A 20,779-nucleotide genomic window follows, 5' to 3' on the forward strand; every position below is an offset into this window, starting at 1 on the left:
GTATACTTAACAGCACATATCAGATTAGACTAGCCATATTTCATAGCCATGTGTGACTACAGTTACTGATGTCGTGGACAGTGTAGCGCTAAAGACCTGACTTACATCTCTCTCCTTACAAAAAGTGTTTTAAACTTGACATTTTATTTTATTTGGGGCTGTAATAAACTAATTTAAAATAGGCTCACCAAATGGTGGAAAGTGATACCTTTCAATGAAGGTACGGTGGGCCAAAACAAAGAGGAAAAAGAGAGATTTGAGTCAAGATAATTTAACTAAGTAAAATCTGCCTACATTCCGGTGTATTAATTTAAAACAAACTTAGTTTTAACTAGAACAAATGCTGTCAAATATATTCGTCAAACGTTAAGAGAAGAGTTGTATTTCATTGGATATCACTTTGTGGGTGATGCAGTTTGGAATGACATCAGTGTTAATGAAATTCCCGTGGGCTTCTAAAAAATGAAAAACCTAAAAATAATGAACAACAGATTCTTTCTTCTTTCATCTTCTTGCTGGATTTTCTGGGCCTGTTCTCTGGTGGGGCAGATCGTTTTTAGTCGGGTCCTTCTTGTTTTTTGTTGAACTTGTCTTTTTCTTCCTCCTTTTCGGAATCGCGGACCTCTTTGTCAGACTTCCCATGCTGATATTGAGTTGTTCCCTTGGTCGCCTGGCCCTCCTCAGACTTCTCGTCCGGCTCCTCCGCCGTCTCCCAGACGGCCTCCTCCTCGGACGAGCCCCCGGACTCGCTGGCCACGGCCTCTGCTGCCCACGCCGGCGGGGTGGCGGGGGGCGAGGGGTGCCCGCGGGGGCCGTCGGGCGGCCGGGCCCGGGGCCAGACCGTCACGCGGCCGCGGCGGGGCCGCACGAGGATGTGGTTGTTGCAGTAGATGCGGTGCAGCAGCGAGTGCCCTGGTAAAGTCTGTTCTTAACCATTCTACCATATTGTTTCTGAATAGGCATTTATTAAGCACCTACTATGCACTGGGCTCTACACTGGGTGAGAGACGCACTGAGCTACAGAAAGCACAAATCCAAGGGTTCTGGGGTGAGTCCTTGCAGCAACAAGGATCACACGGGCATCCCCATGTCTAATTTCAGAATGAAAAGTTGGAAAACTGTCTCCAAACACTCAGATATTAAGTTTTCAATGACTAAAAAAGCAGTGCCCCTTTTCTCACTGATAACTATTCTACCCAGTAGAGTAAGTTGTAAAATGAATATTCCTTGATGCCCCACCCACCCCTGGGTCGTGAGACTCCATAAAGCTCTCTTCAGGTTGATGAAGGGGTAAAGACCCGTAAATACGTTTGTTGATTTTTCTCTTGTGTAAAAAGGGTTGTTCATCCCTGATCGAGTAGGCCTGCATACAGGGCTCCTCAGAGGGGAAGAGACCCCCCCAGGTGCCCAGGTGATTAAAAAATGAAGAAATTCAAAGCAGGATTATAACATGTATGGCACATTTGAAATACTCACACTTAATAAATTCACACTTTTCACACACACACAAACTCAAATATAATGTAAAATTCTTATGCTCTCAAGGGGCACCTGGGTGGCTCATTCGGTTAAGCCTGCAACTCTTGGTTTCAGTTCAGGTCATGATCTCAGGATCGTGAGGTCAAGCCCCACTTGGGGCTCCACACTCAGCGGGGAGTCTGCTTGAGATTCTCTCTCTCCCTCTGCCTCTCACCTACCCCCATGTGTGCACATGTGTGCACACTTTTTCTCTCTCTAAAATAAATAAATCTTTTTTAAAAATTATTTTGATCTCAGGAGAATTATAGGATTTACTCTTCTTAATATTAATTCCTAGTGCCTAGGGATGATGTGGTCTAGGCACGGACTATACACTGGATGCCTTATGAGGCACATCCCGGACACTAAGAGTATAATCTCACACAGAGACAACATCCCAGTTTCATCTGAGGCCCCAGGACTGGAGACCCTGGTTTAATCAGCTTTTACTATTGTCCTCATCCCCTTGATAAGTTTTCCTTAAGGGAAAAAGAATAAAAGATTAATCCCAGTGGTAAGGAAGAGTGAAGGCCCAGCTGGGAACCAGTGCAAGAGAAGACATGAGGTTCACAGAGCTGGAGAAAATGTGGGTGAAAACCGCAGGCCATGGCCACCTACAGACCCAGGCTAGCCAAGTGTAGGATCTTCATGACACCAAGAGGTCAAGACCAGGAGGTCAGCCAAGGTTACGAGAGACAGGCAAGACTACAACCACCTGCCTACTTTCCCACGAGCTAGCTCCTACCCAAGCCTTCAGGTGCTCCACTCTCAGCCCTGGCCCACCTCTTGCCGGCCTCCCTACAGGCACAGGTGGGGTCCTAAACACATATGAGTCTTGTAACATGTGCTCCCTCCTGTATGTCCACCCCCTTTCCTGGGAGTCAACTGGATGCTTTTAGGGTGTCAAAAATGGTACCCATTGTGAGACAACATCCAATGCTACTTTTTTCCAGAGTAGTGTGTGGTCTGACTCCAAAATCTGGGGATAAAAAGGGTATGAAAGCTCCTCAAACCTCTGAAAATGAGACAGTGCAGAAAACTGGTAGAAAATCATTTTCCAGTGTCTGTTTATTTTTCTGCTAAAATCTACCCACTGTGTGAGTTGTCAAGGAAAGCTAAGTCTCTTGTTCTGAAGCTAGGAAGGTTCTCTTTCCACATGATACCTGCAGAAGATAGAAAACATGACACCATCTGCATATCATAGAACACCAGCTCCCAGTAAGAGGACACCCCAACTCCTGCCAGTGCAGCACCCAGTGGGGGTGGCTTTTCCACTTTTCTCCTCTTGCTGGAGGGGCCCTAGACAGGCCACCAGGGGCTTCCCCAAGAGCAAGGGTTTCCCCAGCTCCTGTGAGGGAAGCCTCACTGTTCACTATCCCTTTTATTTAGCTAAGTAGCAGAGTTTTTAAATAATTTCTCAAGCTCTTTACCTGGAGACACACCCAACAAGAAGGGCTCTTACTTTTCCCACAGAGGCCTACAGACGATGTACTAAATTCACTGGCTCCTACTCAAGATAGCGGACCTTGAAACCTCTCTAAATTCATCCTCGAGACCCAGTCCAGGCAAACACAAATTGATTCTATTTTTTCAAAACACTGGCCCCTTCAGATGGCCTTGTTTGTCTTCATTAACATTTCTCCATGATGAGATGGGCCAAGGGTTCAAGGCCCAATGTTTGCATCCAGAGAGACAAGGCCTATAGGGCTATAAAACCAAGGGAGGTGGCCAATCCATGAGGAATTCCCCAGATCCTGAGTCATTGTCTTTCTTGACATAGCCCACCCTCTAGCAGTAATAGCTTACACTTGCTAAGCATTGACTCTGGATCAGACCATACATATCCTAAAAGCATCATATGGGTTGACTTATTTAATTCTTATACCAACCCTGTGGTAAGTGATAGAACTGGGATTTGAACCCAGAAGTCTGATTCCAAATCCCAAACTCCCATGAGGGCCACAACATATTCCTGGACTCAAGGATTACAGCTGGTGCTATTGAGCATTTGCCTGTGATAGCGTTCATTTACTTCCCTATCTCCCTGAATCATAAACTGCTAGCTTCCCTCCAGGATTCATTCTCCCTTCTTCCTTCTTATAATAACCTCCACTCCCAAGTTTTGCAAAAGTACCTGGCCATCTGCTCCAGACTACATTTCCCAGCATCCCTTGCAGCTAGCTGTGGCCATATGACCAAGCTCCAACCATTGGGATGTGAGTGGAAGCTCCTTAATTATTAGCTGCTTGCCTTGGATTTCATCACCTCCTACTTCCCACATCCTGAAACACAGACTTAGAGATGCAAAATAGTAAGAAACCTGGGCCCATGAACTCATTCATGGACTTGCTTTACCAGCTTGGTGTGCTTGCCCTAGGGCTTACATAAGACAAAAATAAACCTCTGTCTTATTTATCCATTCTATTTAGAGATTTGTGTTATAGCAGCTTACCCTACATGTTAGATTCAGTACCTTAAGGCCCAACCCTTCTCCTCTTCTAGTCAGCATCCCCCAAACCTTTTCTTAGTGCTTGGAACATAGTTATTACTCAGCAAATATTTGTTAGGTGAATGAAAACACCAATATATAAACCAGGTAGTACTGGGGTCAAACAGGGTCACCCAAGCTCTATAGATGACCCTTATCCAGGTGAGTACAATGTCTCCTGCTTTTCTGGCAAACAGGAGTTCAGGCTAGAGGGTCTATGTCTAGGGAAGGATTTGCAGTAGGGGAGGAGTCAACTTTTACTGCATCTGTTGTTGACTCTCTGCTGAGACGAAGGATTTTGTGCTTAACCACAAGGTAGCTGAGGTTATTGCTTGTCTCACAATAATAATGAGCGCAATTTGAGCACTTACTTTGTGCCAGGTCCTGAACTAAGCACTTCACACACATTAAGGCATTTGTTTTCATTCAGTCCTCATGACAACACTACAAGGTAGGAACTGCTGTTAATCCCCACATGAACAAACTGGGCTCAAAAAGAAGTTAACTTGCCCCGGCCACAGGGCTATTAAATGACAAAGGTCAGATTCAAACCCAAGTTGTATGAGCCTTAAACTTACTCTCTGCTCACCCAGCATACTATGCTGCCTCTTCATGTGTGACAGACTTATATTCCCAACTATGATTACAAGTTTGGGAGACTGGACTGAGTTTTGTACTTTTCTGAGTAGATGCACAATGAACAGAGCTTCCCATGTGGCCATGACACTTTTCTGCTAGGCATGGTTGGTAAGGGGCTGCACACACCCACCAGGCTAGAGCAGGGGAGAGGGCAAACTACCTCAGCCCCACAGCCCACCTAGCTCCTTCTTGCTCTCTCCTGGGCTGCCCTCGCTGCCCATACCACTGCCACCCACAGCCTCTGCCCTTTCCCTCAGCCGCCTCCCTTGGATTTGTCCTCTGGCCTGCCTCCATGCACAATTCTTGCCTGGCCTTGCAACTCTGCTCACTGAAGCCAACATGTCCAGATCTATCTGTCTAGCCTGGTAATAGTATGGTCCAAGTTTCACTTCTCACCTCCACCCCAACTTTGTCCTCACAGCCATTCTCCATCTATAACAGTTCCTTCCTCTTCAAGCCATAGGCGCAGCAAAGTAGAGTTGGTACCCAGTAGAGCTGGTAGGGAGACACCAAGCAAGCTTTATCCCCGAGGTTGCAAACCTAGGACTTACCTGCCAAACATGGCCCCCCAGTATGTTTTGTTTGGCTGCACTATGCTCTTTGAAAAGTGAATTCATCACATCAAAGGTTGTTAGAGTTCACATACAAATTCAGGTTTCAAGCCTCTCATGAAAAGTCGGGAGTCTGGGCAACACTGGGCTCACCTTCCCATGTGACAAATGGCTGGGGTTGAATTTGGACATCCCACTGGATGGGCATGAACTTCCAGCTTACCACCATCTTCTCCACTCCTTATTCTACTTTTCCCATCCAGACATCCCTTCACTCCCTCATGCGCCCAGCCCGGCCCCCGTAGGCACAGGAGTTCGCAATGCCTGCTGTCGTGATGAGCACACTGAGAACAGAGAAGAGAAATTCTTCTTCCAGGTCGCAAAGTTGCATTCATCCGCAAACCCATGGCTGGCTCTCATTAGCCAATACTGATCAAGCCCCTGGGTGCCCGGGCCCTGCCCAGAGCATCACAGAGGTTCAGATACAGGCCACTGCCCCTGCTTCTGCCCAGTCCTTCTATTCCTCCACGCTGCCGCTCCAAACACATGGCTGTGCCAGAGAAAGGCACTTGCTTTTTGCATAGCACACGACACAAGCATCTTTTTTACTGTGTGCCTTGATCATCTGATTCTTCTCATCTCACCCTAAGACTCACTTTTCTCAAATCTGTCGTCCAGATTACACACCTTGAACCTGCGAAGAGGTGACCTTTCTATAAGGTCATCCCCTCTGGGCCTGAATCCTGGTGACGGGTATGTGCATATGTGTGTGTACATGCCTGTGCTCACGAGGATGCTTCTGGACTAACACTCTATCCCCTCACTAACTTTCCAGACAGGTGAGAAGTCAGCATGTGCCCTGGGCAGTGAACCAGACAGTGTCTGTCTCACTGCCCCATCAAAAGGGGCTGCAGCTGCTGATGCTCGCCTTGATGGGATGAAGACTCAGGGTCTTGAGATCAGATCCTGGATTTTGCAAGAAGCTAGGAATATCATTTAGAAAAGTGAAACGCTGATTTTTATTCATAAGCCCAGTGCTGAAAACAAGCCTCCAAGCACTTGAGACACTTTACGAGGATCAGATGCTGGAGGGCTGATAGGAATGACAGGATGTGAAGGCTCCCCTTGAAATACCCCACTGGAATGGTCAGCAGCAAGTCGTCGATTCCCTGCCATGTCCTGACACCCATCTGAGGACACAGAATAGGACCCTAGTGTGCATGGCTGGCTTTGCCCTTCAGCCTTGTCTTCTTTGATGACAAGACAACAAAGATGTCTTTGACTTACGTTGTTTTAATTCCCTGTTTGGTCTGTCCTTAAAACAAACCTTTTTTTCTTTTTCTCAACCATCTTCTCCTAGGACCCTCAAGTCCTTAACTCATGCTGCATTATCTAGATCTTTCCAATAAGTAGGTTGCAGCTTCCATTTCTTTGATTAAACAACTCTAACAAAGAATCTACTGATATGAAAGTGCTTATCATGAAACAGGTAACATCCTTTTCCTCCCCAAACCACACGCAATTACCATATAAATGGCCAGGGGAAGGGACTTCTTTGAGAGGTGGCAGAGTCAAACTACTCTTACACCTACAAAGCTTTAAAAAAGAGACAGAGAAGGGCGCCTGGGTGGCTCAGTCGTTGGGTATCTGCCTTCGGCTCAGGTCATGGTCCCAGGGTCCTGGGATTGAGCCCCACATCAGGCTCCCTGCTCAGCGGGAAGCCTGCTTCTCCCTCTCCCACTCCTCCTGCTTGTGTTCTCTCTTGCTGTGTCTCTCTCTGTCAAATAAATAAAATCTTTTAAAAAAATAAATAAAAATAAAAAAGAGACAGAGAGAAGAACAACTTCCAAATGAGAAAATGTCACAGATAGCCACAAACTAACTTCCCAAGGAATGATCATTTTGAGGCAAATGCTCCTTTCTCCAAGTAAAAAACATGCAATGTACAAACATCCACGGGAGGGTCTGTGCCTCCTATTTGGGCAGTCGCCCTTCTACCGTGGGCCAGGAGCAGGCGACGGACATGCTCCAGAAAGGCGGCCAATGAGAGGCCGGCTCACGCTGCAGCCAGATTGGCCAGGCCTGGCACCAGCTGGAACCGGGGCCAGCTTTGAGGACAGCAGAGAGACTTGATAGGATTCTCTCTTCAAAGCATAGAGCAAACATCAATTAATCCTCAAAAGACGCTTTCAAGGAGAACATTATCCCTTTTGAGCATGGGGAAGCTAAGAGGTGTGGCAGGTAGTTGAAGGGAGGGCAGGGGAGAAAAAACAGCGCTGGGCTCCGAGCCCCAGATCCGGTTCTCCGGAGAGAGTCAAGTTGCAGGAGAAGAATGGACCCATAGAATTGGGGCAAAGGAGGCCACGGAGACACTGCTGCTTTGGAGGGTGCTCCTCAAGGATCCCACTGCTCCATCCCGGAGCAGGCTGCAGGTGAAAACACAGCCGGAGACCGATGTGTGCACCTGACCAGGAACCAGACAAGAGTTCAAATGAGACAAGAGTTCAAATGACGGGACCTTTTCCAGCCTGATGACCGCTAAGTCTGTGGGAGGAGGAAAAACTGAAATCTGGATCCAATTTGCCACAGGGAGCCTGTTTTGGTAACCCCACCCCCACTTCTTGAAAGGGGGAGAGGGGGCTTGTGTGTGTAAACCAAGGGGATGCCCTGCCTGGCCCTGGTGCGTCTTTCCATCTTAAGAGAACCCATCCACGGCTTCCTACACTTCACACTCTAAGGATCACCCCTGTCACTGTGGTTGGCAATAAGCGTCACACAGTCTCACATTACGCATTTATTTCGACCTTCAATATCTCGCTCTGAAATACCTGTAGAAGTTGTATGCCACTGATCAATTGTTGTAAAAACACCCTAAGATCCCTTCTTCACACACAGGCAGTGTTACTACCTTATACATTGATTTCTATGGTCAGCCTGCACTTTGTTGAAAACTTGGATTAACTTTCTTTGCCACACATGACATATACTGTTTGCCAAAAGTGAGCCCAGGCCATGTGCAAATTATAGGCTGATTAGAGATATTTAAGTGTTCGTCAAAAGGATTTTCCTAGGGGCACCTGGGTGGCTCAGTCGCTTAAGCAACTGCCTTCGGCTCGGGTCGTGATCTCAGGGTCCTGGGATCGAGCCCCGCATTGGGCTCCCTGCTCCGCAGGAAGCCTGCTTCTCACTCTCCCACTCCCCTGCTTGTGTTCCCTCTCTCTCTGTCAAATAAATAAATAAAATCTTTAAAAAAAAAAAAAAAAAGGATTTTCCTAAAGGGTCTGAATGAGTCTTCTCTCGATTTACCATAGTCAAAGAAATAAAGGAAATTACCCTAAAACTGACTTTTTCTTTTTTTCATCCAAATACCCAACAGCTATTCTAACATAGCCTTGCATATACATATGTATGCTTACAGAGCCATAGGGAAGTATCTGGAAGGACACACCAAAAAACTGTCCTTGACAGTGGGGAGCAAAATGGGCAATCAGGGAAGAAGTCTTTCTTTTTTCTGTTCTTTTTTGTCTTGTTTTATGCCCTTATCTTCTATGCATTTTTTACAGTCAGCACGTTAACTTTTTCAATGTGTAAAATTATAAAATGAAAAAGTTACTCTAAGATCCTTTAGTTTTTCCCACGTGTGGCATTTTTGTCCTGATGCCCATACAAAATAAGTCAGTAGGTGGGGCACCTGGGCAGTTCAGTCGTTAAGCATCTGCCTTCGGCTCAGGTCGTGATGCCGGGGTCCTGGGATGGAGCCCCGCATCGGGCTCCCTGCTTGGCGGGAAGCCTGCTTCTTCCTCCCCCACTCCCCCTGCTTGTGTTCCCTCTCTCGCTGTCTCTCTCTCTGTCAAATAAATAAATAAAATCTTAAAAAAAAAAAAAAAAAAAGACTGTAACATTTAAAAAAAAATAAGTCAGTAGGTTTTGGAAATATCTTGCCGTCTTTTACAAAAAAAAAAAAAAAAGTGACAAACTTTCATCATGATATTGTCAATACTTTCATCCAGAATGCACCAAGCTAAGAAAGGACAATACCTTGAAACCCACTTCACAGAGGAGTTTGAAGGTGCATCAGGCAGACACTAAGTCAGAAACATAGTTCCAAGACCAGGGGAATGGCTCAGGCTTCTTGACTTGACTGGCTTATGGATAACCTGAGAAACACGGCTGAAAAGCTATCATTCTGCATTAGTGGGACACACCTCCTGCTCCCCCATCCCTACCAATGGCCAGAACACACAAACTCACAAAATCAGCCAATAGGCTGGAATCCCTCCAAATCTTAAGATCATCTTCTTAAAGAATGGACTTTTCCAGTGACACCAAACTCTTCCATCATTTAAATGTTTATATAGAGAATATTTCTGTTGGAAGCTTGTGGAAGCTTGAGAAATGGGGATCTAACCTCAAAGGGCCTTTATCAGTTGCAAAGTAAATAGAAAAGAAGTCAAAAAAAAAAAAAAAAAGCGTTGGAGTGATGAGGCCAGTAGGAAAATCCAATTCATTTACAGGATTTTCACTTACACCTGCTTTTAGCCTGAATAAAGCTAGATACAGTTGTTATCAGCCAATCAGTGACTGGGGATCTGAAATGAAGGAAAATGCACGTTCTGGGTCTCTCGGACTCCTGGTTTTTGGCGGAGCTAGGCAGCAAGATCAAATTGTCAATTCCAGCCTGACCCTGAAATCAAAGCTCACTAACAGTCACAGAAGTTCTGCAGCTAATCAGTTACCGTTCACACTTCACTCCTCACAATCCTTGAAGTCACCAGAGGCAACCCAAATTTGCAACAAACCGGGATGCGTTCCTTCTGGGGCGTAGAAGTCCTTCCAATTCCACTTTTCCCTCTCCTTTCCAAGACTCGCTTAGGAAAGAAGGGAAGCAGGCTAAGAAAACCCTCCCCTTTAATATTAATAAGAATTGTGCAGTCCCCGGATGATCAGAGCCCAGGCTACACAGAACTTGAAAGAACGACTAAGACTTTGATATGGAATATGAAAAAGTAACAGGCAGGAGGGGCGGGGAGACCAAACTGGGAGGCCCAGGGCCCAGCTCCTGCCATCTCCAGTACTGACTCACCAGGGACGGTCGCTCTGACTTATGAAGCAAAGAGGATGTGGACTTACCTCCCTACCTTTTTATCTGTGAGATGAATGAAATGAACTTCAAGTGATTTATCTGCCATGACCAAAAGTAATAATAATAATAATAATAATAACACAAATGCCAGAAGCAAGAACTGAGAGCCCACCCTTTGCCTTCTTTCTAAAGAGATTTCACACATGCCATCTCCTCATCGCCCCTGGTTAGAGATAACACATCATTATTATTAGCCCCATTTTACAGAAGAAGCAACTGAGGCACAGACTGGTGAGCTGACCAGGGCAGCGTGGTTTGTAGAAGCACAGTCCAGTTCAACACGTTGAAATGCATTCCAGTGATATTGACCTGTGAAGACCTCTCTAGGTGGTGCCTTCAAGATTTGGCCACCTGGGAGATCAGCCCGGAACCTTCTCCTTGGGCTCACCCTGCTTCTACACAGCTTAGTTCACAGGGAGCCTTTTAACTAAGACACTCTCAGAGTCCCCCTGGCCAAGGCATGGGTAGGGAAGGCAAAGGACTCTATCTAACCCAGGTGTCAATGTGGTCCAGAGCACACATGCGTCACCCTAGGTCCCTGGGCAAAGAGAGAAGACAGCAGCTAGGACTGAGCCCCTGGGTGCTGTCTGCAGGGACATCATACCTCAGGGGGTTTTAATGGTTTAAGACATGAGTGATCAGCAGAAGCCCCAAATCATGATACCAGTACTCGGGTGTAATTTCTATTCTTAGGCAGGGAATGTCAGGCAACTTATGTTCTAGAATCTAGATCATCCGCTGCTAGCGGAGAGCTGGGTGAATTGAAAGGAAGACAGAAACAAGTGGGTCATGAGTGTCTTCTAGGGCCTGGCCTATTCTTTGGGTCTTCACATGGCTCATCTCAACATGACGGCTTCACGCATGGCATGAGTCTCTCAACGTTCTCCGCCTATGGCAGGGGGAGAGGCTGTCTGTGCTCCTCCCGTCCCAGACACATCATCAGCTACCACTACACCCCCACTCCATTACTCAGATTCTCTTCTGCGGGCCCCAGAGGATGCTGCCGGTGGTTCTCCGGCCCCACGAAACCCTCCCCGCCCCCCGGACTCCCCCTCTCTGAGGCAGAAGGAGAGCATCTTTCCTTCCCTCTTCTGTTATCACTCCTCTTACCGCCAGCAGGACACACACACACACATCCCAGAACACCCTCAATTTACTCAGGAATCCATGAGGCAACTTTGGGAGAGCCAAGAGGGCTGAGGAAAGAGGAAGAAGGTCACAGTGCTGGCCTGGCACTTGCAGCCTGCTTCGTGAAGACCCCCAAACTCTGCAGGGGGCTAGGGAGGGAAGCTGCATTTGAGAAATGCAGGGGGACAGGGCAGACCCATGTGGAGCCTGGATCCCACACCATGGGGGATCATATTTTTAAAAGAGCACATATTTGGCCAGGGAAGAAGAGACCAGGCCCAGGCTTAAGAGCATAGCTGTTTTCCCCCCTACCTGCCCCCCTCCCCTTTCCCCAGCCTCGACTTGGAGCAAACGGTTAAGCCAACCCAAGCCCAGAAGTGTGACTAATGCATGGAGCTAGCTCACAGGCCTTGCACACAGGAGGGCATGCTGGGCCGCAGAGACGGCCCTCCAATGTGCACAGGCCACAGCTCTGCTGTCAGGGGCTGAGAGTCCAGAGCAGCCTCTAGGCCTCTCCGGAGACATGCAAGAGAAAGTGGTAGGCTCCCCAAGAGAGGTATGAAATGTGGGGTGAAGACTTAGGAGCGGGCAGGGAAGTGCCAGCCATCCTGGGGCAGACACCAACAGTCGGAGTGATTTGTTAGCCCTTTTTTTCCCCCATGAGTTAATTTGCTTCCAGCAGATTCCATTAGTGACCCGACAGACCCAGGGCCTGGAGGAGGGCCCTGGAAGAGCTGCTAACTCAGCAGACCGAAGGCCGAAGGCCAGACTTCTTGCACCCAGCCCTTTGCCCGGGATTTCTATTTGAAGAGCTTAGAATACTTCTTCGCAAAGCTCTCCTTAAGGCAGCACCGCTGAACTACGCATAGACAGAAGACACATGAACCTTGACCCCTAAACGTAAATGGCCAGCCAGAAGCTGACGTAATCCAGGAAAAGGATTCCCACACGCAGTAATCTTTTCTTCCCATTGGCAGGAATAAAGCAAAAGTCAAAATTATAAGCTGGGTTCCCCCCTGAACCTGAGTGGCAGCGGAAGGGAAGAGGGGGAGGGCTGCACTTTCTTTGAGTTCCAGCTGACATTTCCAGCGGAGTAAGAATGATACTGTTACTACCGCGGCAGCCGTGACTGCACGCAACGGTAACAATCACAGTCAACGTTGATGTGGCACCTGCTACAGGCCAGGAACTGTGCCCGAAGCTTTCAAGCATTATCTCACTGACTTCACACCAGCCCTCTGACGTGGGTACGCGGTGCGGCCGAGAGACGTCACTCAGCTGCGAAGTCATGGGAAAAGATTCAGAGCAGAGTCCAGCCCAGGGGTGTCTGACTCCACGCTGGTGCCCTGCACCCCACTGCTACCCAGCTCCACCCCGGGCTGGAGGAAGAGCCAGGAACCAGGGCTCCCCGCCCCCCTGTGCCCTCGCTAGCTGTCGGTCGGATCTTAGCAGGTGATTTCACCTCGCGCGCCATCCAGTTCCACAAGAGGGCCGAGGGGTTTCTTAAGCACCCCTTGCATTCAGATCACAGTAATGGGCCACCTGGGTGCCGGGCTCGATGATGGGGGAGGCGGGTTTCTAAACACAGCTGAGGGGGCGCCTGGGTGGCTCAGTTGGTTAAGCGACTGCCTTCGGCTCAGGTCATGATCCTGGAGTCCTGGGATCGAGTCCCGCATCGGGCTCCCTGCTCAGCGGGGAGTCTGCTTCTCCCTCTGATCCTCCCCCCTCATGCTCTCTGTCTCCCATTCTCTCTCTCAGATAAATAAATTTTAAAAAATCTTTAAAAAAAAAATTAATAAAATAAATAAATAAACACAACTGAGGCACAGCCCGGCCCTCCGGGGCTCTGCGGTCCGGCCCTGCCTTATGCAAAAGCCTTAGGAGCCCTTTCAGCTCTAAAATAATACTTAGCAGGGCGCCTGGCTGGCTCAGTGGGTTGAGCGACCGGCTCTTGGTTTCTGCTCAGGTAGTGATCACAGTGTCCTGAGATCAAGGCCCACATTGGGCTCTGCGCTCAGTGCAGAGTCTGCTTGAGATTCTTTCCCCCCCTTCTCCCTCCCCATCTGTTCCTCCCCCCGCTCACGTGTTCTCTCTCTCTCTCAAATAAATAAATAAAATCTTTAAAATAATACTTAGCATTTTTTTAATATAAATATTAAAATACTTCTCACTGTATTTATACCCATCTTCTATTTGTTCTCCCAAGTGAACATAGGCATGGAGAGATATCTGAAATGGAGTCCATCTAATGGGTTTGCTCCATTTTTGCTCTCACCTTTTTACTTTTTTGTGTTACTTGAATTTTTAGTAACAAATACACATTTCCATAAAACCAATGAAGTCATTTTTCAAATACTGCTAGAACAATAATATGTATGTATGTCTGTGTATATATATGTATGTGTGTGTGTGTATACAGAGAAGTATTTAATCACTAACTGGATATTTTATAATATTAAGAAATTATTATTAACTTGGATGACTATGTTTGTTAAAAGAATCCTGATTTTTACAGATACATACTAAAGTTTTTACAGATAAAATAAATGATGTCTTGGATTTATTTCAAAATAACCCCTGGTGTGGGAGGGTAAGGGTATTTCCCAAAAGATAAACTAAGCCCCCAGCTGGCAACCTCTTTTGCCTGAGCATTTCACCATCTTTGGCTAACTCTTCCTTTGACTATGACAGTTTAACTTCATTTGTCCTTTGTGGCTTCATTCCACCCCGACACCATTCCCCCAAACCTTCTGGAATCATCCATCAAGTCTGTTGGTATATTCTGGTGCCCAGGCCACTCTATCTGACCTTACCCTTGCCCAGGGGACAGAGGGTATGGGCCTGAACTATACTCCCACACACCTCTGTTCAAAGTCAGCTACTCTCAGACTCTGTTTGCTCTAGAGACAGAACAGCTTGACCGGTAGCGGGGTGGGAGGCAGTTTTCATTTATTCATTCAACAAATATTTGTCAATCACTTACTTTGTGCCAGGCACTGAGTCATATGCTGGGGATCACTGGTGAACAAGACAAAATTGTCACCTTCACAGTTTTCATGCTAGACAAGGAGCTACTCTAGATGTCATCTCCCCAAACCTCTAAGACGTAGGGTCAGGGCTATATTGCCCAAGACATCCCTGAGTCACCTGGGATCTTGTCCAAAATAAGGAAAGACATGATCTGATGCCAAGAGAGAGAATACCACCCAACTCCCTACCTTAATCCAATCCCCAGTTCATGCAACACAAAGACCGAAATGATGAAGACCACCAGGTAAGTAAATGGTAGCAGACAATAGGGACCAGGCACACGGGTGTCATATTCATATCAGAATTTTTGTCACCTTTGCTGCTTCTCATCCATTTTTGAGGTTAAACTAAGTAAAATTTTAATGGCTGGCATGATGATAGCAGTTTTTAAAAACAAAAGTTCCCTGCCGGGGATGACTTCTATAATCTCTATAACCACAGGCCTCCTATGTAAATGCTAAGTCATGGGAAAGCGTTTAGCATTGTTCAGCGCTCACTTCTACCTGCACGTGGTCACAAGGACTTCCAAATCAAATTTCTCTGCAAAAAATGTTCCATTTGGAAAAAACATTTTCAAATTTTCTTGCTTTATCACAATAATGGAAATAGAGTGTCATGAGTAAAGATTTTAATTTATTCATCAAGATATAGGGCCTATTCTCATATTAGTTGTGGATTTACCATTGTTCTAATAAAAATGCATGCTTTGCACACTTTTCTCCATTGCCTATAAGCTGCAAGAGGCAAAACCCATTTCAGTCCTTGTGTTATACACTCCTGTGTTATATCCTCAGCACCTAGTTGATGCTAGTAAATATTTTTTGAATTAAATCCCACTATGCTTTTTTAAATGTTTTTTTTTTAATTGTTATTTTTAAGTTCAATGGCACATGCCCAGAGATAGTTCCCTGTGCCTTTGGATCAACCAGTTTGCCAACCATGTCCCAACAAGACCCACTGGAATGTTTCCTAATCTCCTCCCTGGGTGGAGGTCCAACAGGGGCAGGCCCAGTAAGGCCCCGGCCTACTGGACATCTCCAGCTAGATGTCAAATCACCATCTCAAGCCTACCAAGGGCAAAGCTGAGCCCACACACAACCACTGCCCCCATGGTCCTCACCATCTTAACAATCCAATTCTTCCACTTGCCTGAGCCAAAAACCTTGGAGTCACCCATGACACCTCTCTTGTTGTCAGACCTCACTTCCAATTCCTTTGCAAATGCTGTTGTCCCTATGTATGAAATGTATTCAAAATCCAGCCACTTCTCACAACCTTTACAATTTCCACCCTGCTCCCACCCACTGCCTCCTTACTGGTCTCCCTATTTGGCCCCTGCTTTCCTCCATATACTCTCAACTCAGCAACCAGAGTGACACTGTAAAAATCTTCCAGTGGGCTCCCAATGCCAAAGATAAGCCCAAGTTCTCCTACTACTCTCCCTCTCTCTCATCCTGCTCCAGCCACATGGGCCTTCTTGCTGCTCTTCAAAACATCAGCCATGCTTCTACCTCAGGACCTTGGCCTTGCTGTTCCCTCTGTCTTGAATCTGCTTCTCCCAGATGACCCCCAAAGACACTTTTCAGGGAGGTAATCCATAGCCACCTTATTTTAAACTGTCCTCCCCCGGCACTCCCTGTCTCAACTCCCTGCTTTCGTTGCCTTCATACGTTATTACCATCTCATTTATTTATTTACTTAGGTCATCATCTGTCTGCCCCACTAGAATATAAGCTCCAGGAAGGCAAGGATTTCACCCATTTTATTCACTCCTTTATGTCCATCAGAATAGCGGTGGGTGCTCCATAAATACTTGAATTAACAAATCAATCTCAGGGCACCTGGAAATATTCTTATTTCTCCATCATGGAGGGAAGATCACAGAATCCTCGGAAAGACATATGATTCAGTTCATAGCAATATATATATATATATTTCAGGACTTTCTCAAACAAATATGATCTAATGAATTTCGAGAAGGAAGGAACTCTCATTTCATTTTTACTCCCTCCCACCCTTCTCAAGTCAGGGCCCACCTGCCCCCTTCTCAGCCCAAAGCTGGAAAGCACCTGCTTGGAAGATGCAGGAGGAGGTTCAGGTGCCATCAGATCCAAAGGCAGTCACCACCCACAAATCTGAAGGGAAGAGAAATGACCAAGAAGGAAAAGAGAAAAGCACATAGATGAGAAACACATGTTTAAAAATCCCAACCCAGGCCATGAGTCAGCTGAGTGAAGCTGGCACCAGAGTGACAAATTAATTTCATGACCCTGTTGCTTTCATTAGGAACTGCAGGACTCTTAAAAAAAAAAAAAAAGGCAACTTATCAATGTAGGAAAAGGGCATATATGTCTGCCTACATGTCTCTGTAGAGTAATCTGGTAATAAAATGGGTTGTTTGCCAATGAAATTTGCTTTGGATGTACATTAAACCATCTACTGTGTGTCTCACACAGTGCAACGTGCTGGAGACAGTTCCTTCCTGTGAGGAGCTCTGGCAGGTGGAGGGGACTGGCACAGACAAGCTCTCCAGAAGGCACCATGCTACACGGTGCTCTGCTAGCGGGAGCAAAGTGCAATGGCTCTGCCTGAGGGAGGCTCAGACCTTGAAGGTTGAGTGGACATTGGAAAGGGTCGTCAGGCAGAGGCATGGGGGTCAGAGGGGAAGTCCTGGCAGAGAATGTCAGAGAAGCAAAGGCCTGGACGTGGGAAGTCCATAGTCTGGCATGATTTGAGCTGAGGCCATGGACCCATGGTGGAATGGGCTGAGCCCACGGACCCATGGTGGAATGGACTGTAGTGGGAGCTCAATAAATATTTGATGAATGAATCAAAAGCACCTGTAACACTTGAAAGATTTTTGGCTATTTATATCTATCCCCACCTACAAGATTGAAAATTGATATGAAAGCAAAGATTGTGCTCTCAGTTCTCTATCCCAGCACCTCACACAGAGCTGCACAGGTTGGCACTTAGTAAATAGCGGATGGATGGATGGATGGATGGATGGATGGATGGATGGATGGATGAATGGACGGATGGATGGATGGTTGATGGGTTGATGGATGGATGGATGGGGGGGTGGATGGATGGATGGGTGGGTGGATGGATGGATGGAGATGGCTAGGTGGGTGGGTGGATGGATGGATGGATGAGTGGATGGATGGGTGGATGGATGGATGGGTGGATGGATGGGTGGGTGGATGGATGGATGGATGGATGGTTGGATGGGTTGATGGATGGATGGATAGGGGTGGGTGGGTGGATGGATGGATGGATGGATGGATAGGTGGATGGATGGATGGATGGATGGATGGATGGATGGATGGATGGGGTGGCTAGGTGGGTGGGTGGATGGATGGATGGATGGGTGGGTGGATGGGTGGGTGGGTGGATGGGTGGATGGATGGATTCTATAATCATTAGGAGCCACTGACAGTATAAAGGACTGAACTGTGCAAAACTCTCCCTGTGAGTAGAGATGGCCTGACATGGGGAGAGACTGTGGCTGAGAAGCCAATTCGGAGGCTCCTGACAGTGTCCCTAGGAGCACTAATGTTGCCTATGTAAATGGAGGAGGAGATGGAGTCCAGGGACATTGCCAAGATTAAGTCAACAGAACTCGGGGACTAGGAGTATGTGCAGGTGAAAAGAGAAAGGAGCCAAAGATGACCCTGAGATTTTTGCTTAAATAATAGTGACCCCCGAGGGGAATTAGCAGCTTTAGGGAAAGAAGAAGAATTCATTTAGGATATAAGTTTGAAGGGGAACGCCCAGGAGAAATGGAGTAGGCAACAGGACAGTCGGGAGGAGAGAAGATCGAACTGCGAGCACTGGCTGAACCCATGGGAATTTATTCATTCATTTCTATCTTAAGCCCCTTCCATGTCCGGAACACTCACTATGTACTAGGAGCTACGGATATTGCAGTGCCCAAGATAGGCAAGGCCTGCGCTCTCGCACAACTTACATCCCAAGGGGAAAGGCAGACTAAAAATAGGTAAAGAGATACGTCATTTCTGGTTGCACAAGAGTGTGAATGTAATTAATGCCATTGAACTATACACTTAAAAATGGTTAAAATGGTGAATGTTATGTTATGTATATTTTACCATAATAAATTTTAAAAGAAAAAATAAAGAGATACGTCATTTCTAATGGTTGTCTGCACTATGAGAAAAATATACGAGGGTGCTACACCAGGGCTAAGTGTTGCCTTAAGTGTGGTGGTCAGGGGAGGCCCCTCTGAAGAAGTGGCTTTTGCCACAAAGAGGTGGAGGGCAGGAGTGACAAGGAAGTTCCTCGCTTTGTGCCTTCGACTTTCTCACACGAGTCTATGGTGAAATCATCTGCTCAGAGCGAGAGGATGGAGAGGGTTTTCAGGTCAATGGAAAATCCTGGAACAAGTGCTGAAGGGGAGAAATGAAAAAGGCTCAGGAAAGAGGTTATGATTGGGCACTGAGGACCTAGCTGAGGGCCAAAACTGTAAATGTATAAGGGAGCCTATCGACGATGGGCATACACATCTTTTACAGATATTATATATCGATGAAGCTTTATGTCCCTGCAGCTATATTGAAACCAGCATTAATGCCCTAGGAGTGATCTGGAATCTCTCCCCCTACTTTGTGTGAGATGGGTTTGCTGGAGTGTTTATTTGATTTTAATTAAGTTTGATGGGCTGTGAGGGTTTTCATTACTTGCTTTGACTGCCGCCGCCACCCCCCCCCCATAGACTCCAGTCACTTCTGTCTGTGTTCCTGCCACAGCCTCCCCTCTCAAGCCATCCTGCAAATTAATCGCCCTCAACATCCATCCCGCCATACCTTAAATATCTCCCCAGCCCCTACAGGCTCGGCGCCAAAGTTTTCACACTGACGCTTATAAGCGGGGGCTTCACTACCGCTCTGGCCTCCTCTCTCCCAACTACCCAGTCCGGCTGCAGTTCTTTTTTTGAACCCAACCTTGTTTGCATGTACAGACCCAGGTCCGTGCCTCGGCGTCTTAGGCAAGTTGCTTAAACTCTTTAGAGTTTTCTCTTCTATAAAATAGTTAATATTATCCGCTTCCCAGGAGAATCGAATGGGTTACTGTGTGTAAAGCACCCGGCACAGGGCTGAGCAGAGTACGGGTGTTTAAGAGATGGTCACTGGGGGCGCCTGGGTGGCTCAGTCGGTTAAGCGACTGCCTTCGGCTCAGGTCATGATCCTGGAGTCCCGGGATCGAGTCCCGCATCGGGCTCCCTGCTCGGTGGGGAGTCTGCTTCTCCCTCTGACCCTTCCCCCTCTCATGCTCTCTCTCTATCTCATTCTCTCTCTCAAATAAATAAATAAAATCTTTTAAAAAATTAAAAAAATTTTAAAAAATTAAAAAAAGAGATGGTCTCTGGAACTAGTATAAGCATTACTTTTTTAAAAAGCCTGCTTTGTGATGATGCGGTTACCGTAGCGACCAGCACACGGGCCGCACACACAAGACACTGGGTCCACGGCCGTTAACATAGCTACTATGTTCTGCTTTGGGGGGCATCTCTTGGTTTCCAGTGCACTCTTCTTTAGGCTTAACTTAAAAGTCAACTTGCATCTTAGAGTCTTAGGGTCTTCAACTTACATTAATATTCAACATGCGTCTTGTCCCTCAGCTAGATAGAAAGTTCCTGGAGAACAGAAATTGTATCCTCTGCTTCTTAGTATCCCCCTCAGTGAGAAGCACATAGCTTCCACTTCAGGAGGTGCTAAATCATTCCTGGTTGATGTGCCATGCTAAGAGATTGATTCCCCTCTTAAAGGGAAGGCTTCTCTCTCCTTGGCTCCCTAACTTCTGCCCATCCATCAAGGCCCCCCTTCAGCCCAGCCTCCTCCATGAAGCTGGCTGGTGAAATTGATTTCTTCCTTCCCTGAAAGTCTATGGCTCCCACTATCCCGTCATATTTTGCCTTAGAGCTTCTAGACTATTAGGACAGGCAGAGCTAAGGGAGAATACACATGCAGTCCACCTCGCTTTCATCAGTACTCATTTTATAGCTTTTCTAACCAGACTGGGGGACTGCTGGGCTATACCAAAGGTCTTTTTCACAAAGAGGAAGCAAAGGTTGAGGTGGCCAAACACTGGTATTTCAACCACTGGGACTCCGGACAGCTTTTCATAGGGCTTCTGTCTCCCGTGGCTTCGTGCTGGAAAACATCAGAGCCAAAAACAAAAACAAACACTAGAGCACAATGAGCTACCACCTCACGCCTGTTAGAATGGCTATTATCAAAAAGACAAGAGTGAACAAGTGTT

General features: G+C 46.8%; 2 protein-coding genes across 6 annotated transcripts in view; both read right to left on the minus strand.

Moving 5' to 3' along the window:
- DPF3 (double PHD fingers 3) overlaps nt 1-20,779 on the minus strand; it is a 254,185-nt gene that overhangs the window by 212,371 nt on the left and 21,035 nt on the right. The window lies entirely within an intron of this gene.
- Nucleotides 367-5,077, minus strand: LOC135361502 (hepatoma-derived growth factor-related protein 2-like). The gene is made up of 2 exons (XM_064569711.1): nt 5,042-5,077; nt 367-922 (listed from the first exon to the last, which is right to left on the minus strand). The coding sequence occupies exons 1-2, from the start codon at nt 5,075-5,077 to the stop codon at nt 557-559; spliced, it is 402 nt and encodes a 133-aa protein (XP_064425781.1). The 3' UTR covers nt 367-556.

The sequence above is a fragment of the Mirounga angustirostris genome, unplaced genomic scaffold (genome assembly GCF_029215605.1).
Source record: "Mirounga angustirostris isolate CCGP_5_RB_7025 unplaced genomic scaffold, mMirAng1.0.hap1 SCAF_9, whole genome shotgun sequence".
NCBI lineage: Eukaryota > Metazoa > Chordata > Mammalia > Carnivora > Phocidae > Mirounga > Mirounga angustirostris.

Coding starts and splice junctions, on each gene's coding strand:
- LOC135361502 (XM_064569711.1), bottom strand. CDS start 5,077: ATGGAGAATGGCTGTGAGGACAAAGTTGGGGTGGAG. Junction 923..5,041: donor AGGACAAAGTTGGGGTGGAG/GTGAGAAGTGAA, acceptor GGTTAAGAACAG/ACTTTACCAGGGCACTCGCT.